Below are 3,608 nucleotides of genomic sequence, written 5' to 3' on the forward strand. Positions count from 1 at the left end.
ACTACTACTACTACTACTACTACTACTACTACTACTACTACTACTACTACTACTACTACTATTACTATTACCATCACTGCCTTAGGCCTATAAATGCCTTTAATTAAGTTTTTCGTATTTGGCATGTATTTTTTATATATTGTTAATACTCTACCCTTTATTTGATTGTTTGCAGAATGATTTTTCCACATCTTATCAAACTAAGCTTTCTTTGAAATCAAGTTAGAAAAGAGTAAATACGCCAGAATTCTAGCACTTTCGCGTCATTGCAAGCTTTGTCAGTTGGACAGCGAAAAACATACGTTTTACTGTATTCCTATCAAGTCAATTCAACGATTATTGAAATATTCATTCTTTGCTAATATATCTGATGTGAAGGCAAGCAATTGCTTAGCATCGTTTTAAAACACGGGATTTTAACGAGAATAGTGTACATAGGAAGATCAGTCTAAAGAAATTGAATGTCAATTTATGTATTTACATATATGTATATAACTGTAGGTGAGTGTGTGCATGAATGTGTATGTATATATAGATATGTGTGTGTGTGCGTGTGCGTGTGCATGTGTGTGTGTATTGGAGTAAATGTAATGACAAGCAAGTTAGGCAAGACGATATACAGAATTATTTAATAAAAAAATTTTACATACGTGTGAATATTAAAACGTCCGACTAACACGGAATATAAATGATATCAGGAATTAAAGAGGTTGAGTGAGGGTTTTACGAAACCTACAGTTGTTTCTGAGGGCTTAGTGGTATATATGTATATGCATATATATATATATATATATATATATGTGTGTATATATATATCTGTATATATTCGTCATGAATTTACAGATTATAACTTTAGCATGCATACAGACACAAGTTAGTCCACAAATGCACTGTAATAGGTGAGATCAAGTGCAAAATCTCATTAATATATGCACATCTATTTAAACGATATAGTATTATGATTATAGTAGTTTAAATTAATGAATATATTCAGGAGGAAAGACGTGAAATATAATTTTTGATATTATCTAGAAATCATTTTTTTCTATTCTTTATAAGAAATGATTATGAAATATTACTAATTTACTTTTTCTTTTATTTACATTCTTTGACAAAAGTAACAACAGCTAAAGGTGAGTATCTGCTACACTTTTTCTTTTATAGATAGTAGTGGGATCAGTGAACATTTCACGGAATTAATGGTAAACTTATTGGGTTATTGCTGAAAACTTTATCAAAACAACCTGAAAGTATAGTCTGTGTTGCGCCTGTATCAAAAGAAAGTTGCTCATCTGCTAATCACTGAAAAGTGAAGGAAATTGGAATACAATGACTACTTAATGCACTGTATGTATATATATATATATATATATATATATATACAGAGAGAGAGAGAGAGAGAGAGAGAGAGAGAGAGAGAGAGAGAGAGAGAGAGACTTTATGCACAGTTTTATCGACTTAATACTCAGCTCTGATTTAATGAATATCCACTCTTTTTTCCCCACTTTCCCCATAAACGGAAAAAATTATATTTTGAAATTTACATGGTCACAATTTCATATCTAAAAACAGAAATTGTATGGTAAAAAAAAGTTAAATGTAAAATATAGGGGTAACAATTTCACGAGGGTAAAAATTTAATGCAACATGTCATTCTTTGAAAACCACATCGTTGGTAATTTATAAGTGAAGGGAATGGGTCAGAACCAATACGCATTTCAATTTGCATACACTTTTCAATCCAGTACTTCTTTGCAGAATATGTTCTTCGTGAAAGTTCTCCATCTTCTTTTCCCTTGTTTCTCAGTGTTGATAACTTCAACTCTCAAATCAGATAATTTGCGAGCCCTCGAAAATGCAAACTACATCTGACCATGGTTCAGGCGCTTATCCAATGTCTGCCCTTCTGATTGATTGATAGTCATCGCATATGACAAGCGTACAGGGAACTGGTTTCTTTCTAAAGTGAATGGCAAGTGTAGGATACACATGCGTTAAGTGATAGATGATATAAAAAATTCAATTAAAAAATTGCTTTTTACTATGCACTCAGCATCGCCACTTCCACCACCATCATCTCTCTCCCCCTCTCTCTCTATGACATTCTTTAATCTTACCAACAGAACATCACTCCTCTGCTAAAATAATAATATTGCTACCTCTCTTCTATGTCCCTGTCTTTAACTACGATTTTAAACCACGTAAAAAATGTTACGTTCCCTCCTAACACATGGCGTGCACGCTCTCTCTCCTTCTTTTTCTTTCTCTCTCCTTCTTTTTCATTCTCTCTCTCTTTCCGCTTCACTCTTTGACTTATCTTTTTCTCTCTCCTTCTTTTCTTTCTCCTTCTTTACCTCCGATCATGTGATAGCATTATCGACGTAATGACAAGTAACGTTATGACAAGCAGAATTTTAGAATATTCCTCTCCTTTAATGCACACTTGATATGAAACAATCAATTCCAACGAAATAAAAGGTATAAATGTGCCCCATAGTTTGTGTTATAAAATTAAATGTGTATGATTTTTCATTAAGCTACATTCAGTATTTCCAACAATCATGAAAGATTGACTGGTAGAGATGTTACCAGTTCTGGTAAAATTTTCAGGCTCTTTAATTTGAGCTCTGTATCTCGTCTTAATTTTATTTATGACAAGTACATCGTGATAACATTTCCAAAAGAATGACGTGTGTTTCATTTGCTCGATTTCGGAAAATGGCATTAATTTGTGGAGTTAGAAACGGGGTTACTATTTGTCCTGTTAACTACATCGGCCGTAGTACTTTACTGGTACATATTTTCTTAAGCCCGAAATGAATAAAAGTAAAGTTGACCTTGGCGTATTTGAATTGAAGGTAGAGACGGAATTAATACCGGTAAGCATCTTGCCCAATGCCGCAGATATAATGACAGCTCACTGCAATACTGAAAATAGTTTCAACTTTTGGCACAAGGGCAGCAATTTCGGGACAGGGACAAGTCCATTACCTCAACCCCAGTGTTCACCTGGAACTTATATTATTGACCCCGAAGGAATGAAAGGTCAAGTTCAACTAGGCGGAAGTTGTACTTAGAAGGTAAAGACAATTGAAATGTCGCTAAGCATTTTACTCGTTGTTCTGACATATCTACCAGCTCACTGCATTTATAACATCACCATCAACAATAACATTAATAATAATAATAATAATAATAATAATAATAATAATAATAATAATAATAATAATAATAATAATAATAATAATAATAATAATAATAATAACAACAACAACAACAACAACAACAAAAGCTATCACGACTTGTGGACATTCTTGGGGAAATTTCGAACCTGAATTTGTTGCAATTGGAATTCACTTAGATATTCCTTTGCCTGTTTTGTTACTGAGTAAGATGCTTTCATGTTTTGAGACAAGTTTTAGCATCCAGTCCTCAGAGTTTTTCAGATAGGTGTCTAGGCCAATTGTGGCTACATTCATTGTTTATTATTATTATTACTATTACTATTATTATTATTATTATTCAGTAGTTTTATTTTTATAACGTGCTTTCACTTCACTACCGAGCGCAGCTCTGTGCGCCTTGGGTATGTGCTGTGGTTTGCTGTG

The 3,608-nt window shown here is 33.0% G+C and overlaps 1 protein-coding gene across 1 annotated transcript in view; it reads left to right on the plus strand.

Annotated features, from left to right (window-relative positions):
- Positions 1–3,608, plus strand: part of LOC106867182 (zonadhesin) — a gene marked incomplete at its 5' end in the record, with an annotated part of 44,464 nt that continues 40,856 nt past the window's right edge. Inside the window, 2 exons of the mRNA XM_014911979.2 lie at positions 1–59; positions 3,264–3,304. Coding sequence (XP_014767465.2) covers positions 1–59; positions 3,264–3,304 — 100 coding nt within the window. The remainder of the gene's footprint in view (positions 60–3,263; positions 3,305–3,608) is intronic.

Source organism: Octopus bimaculoides, chromosome 3, assembly GCF_001194135.2.
Source record: "Octopus bimaculoides isolate UCB-OBI-ISO-001 chromosome 3, ASM119413v2, whole genome shotgun sequence".
NCBI lineage: Eukaryota > Metazoa > Mollusca > Cephalopoda > Octopoda > Octopodidae > Octopus > Octopus bimaculoides.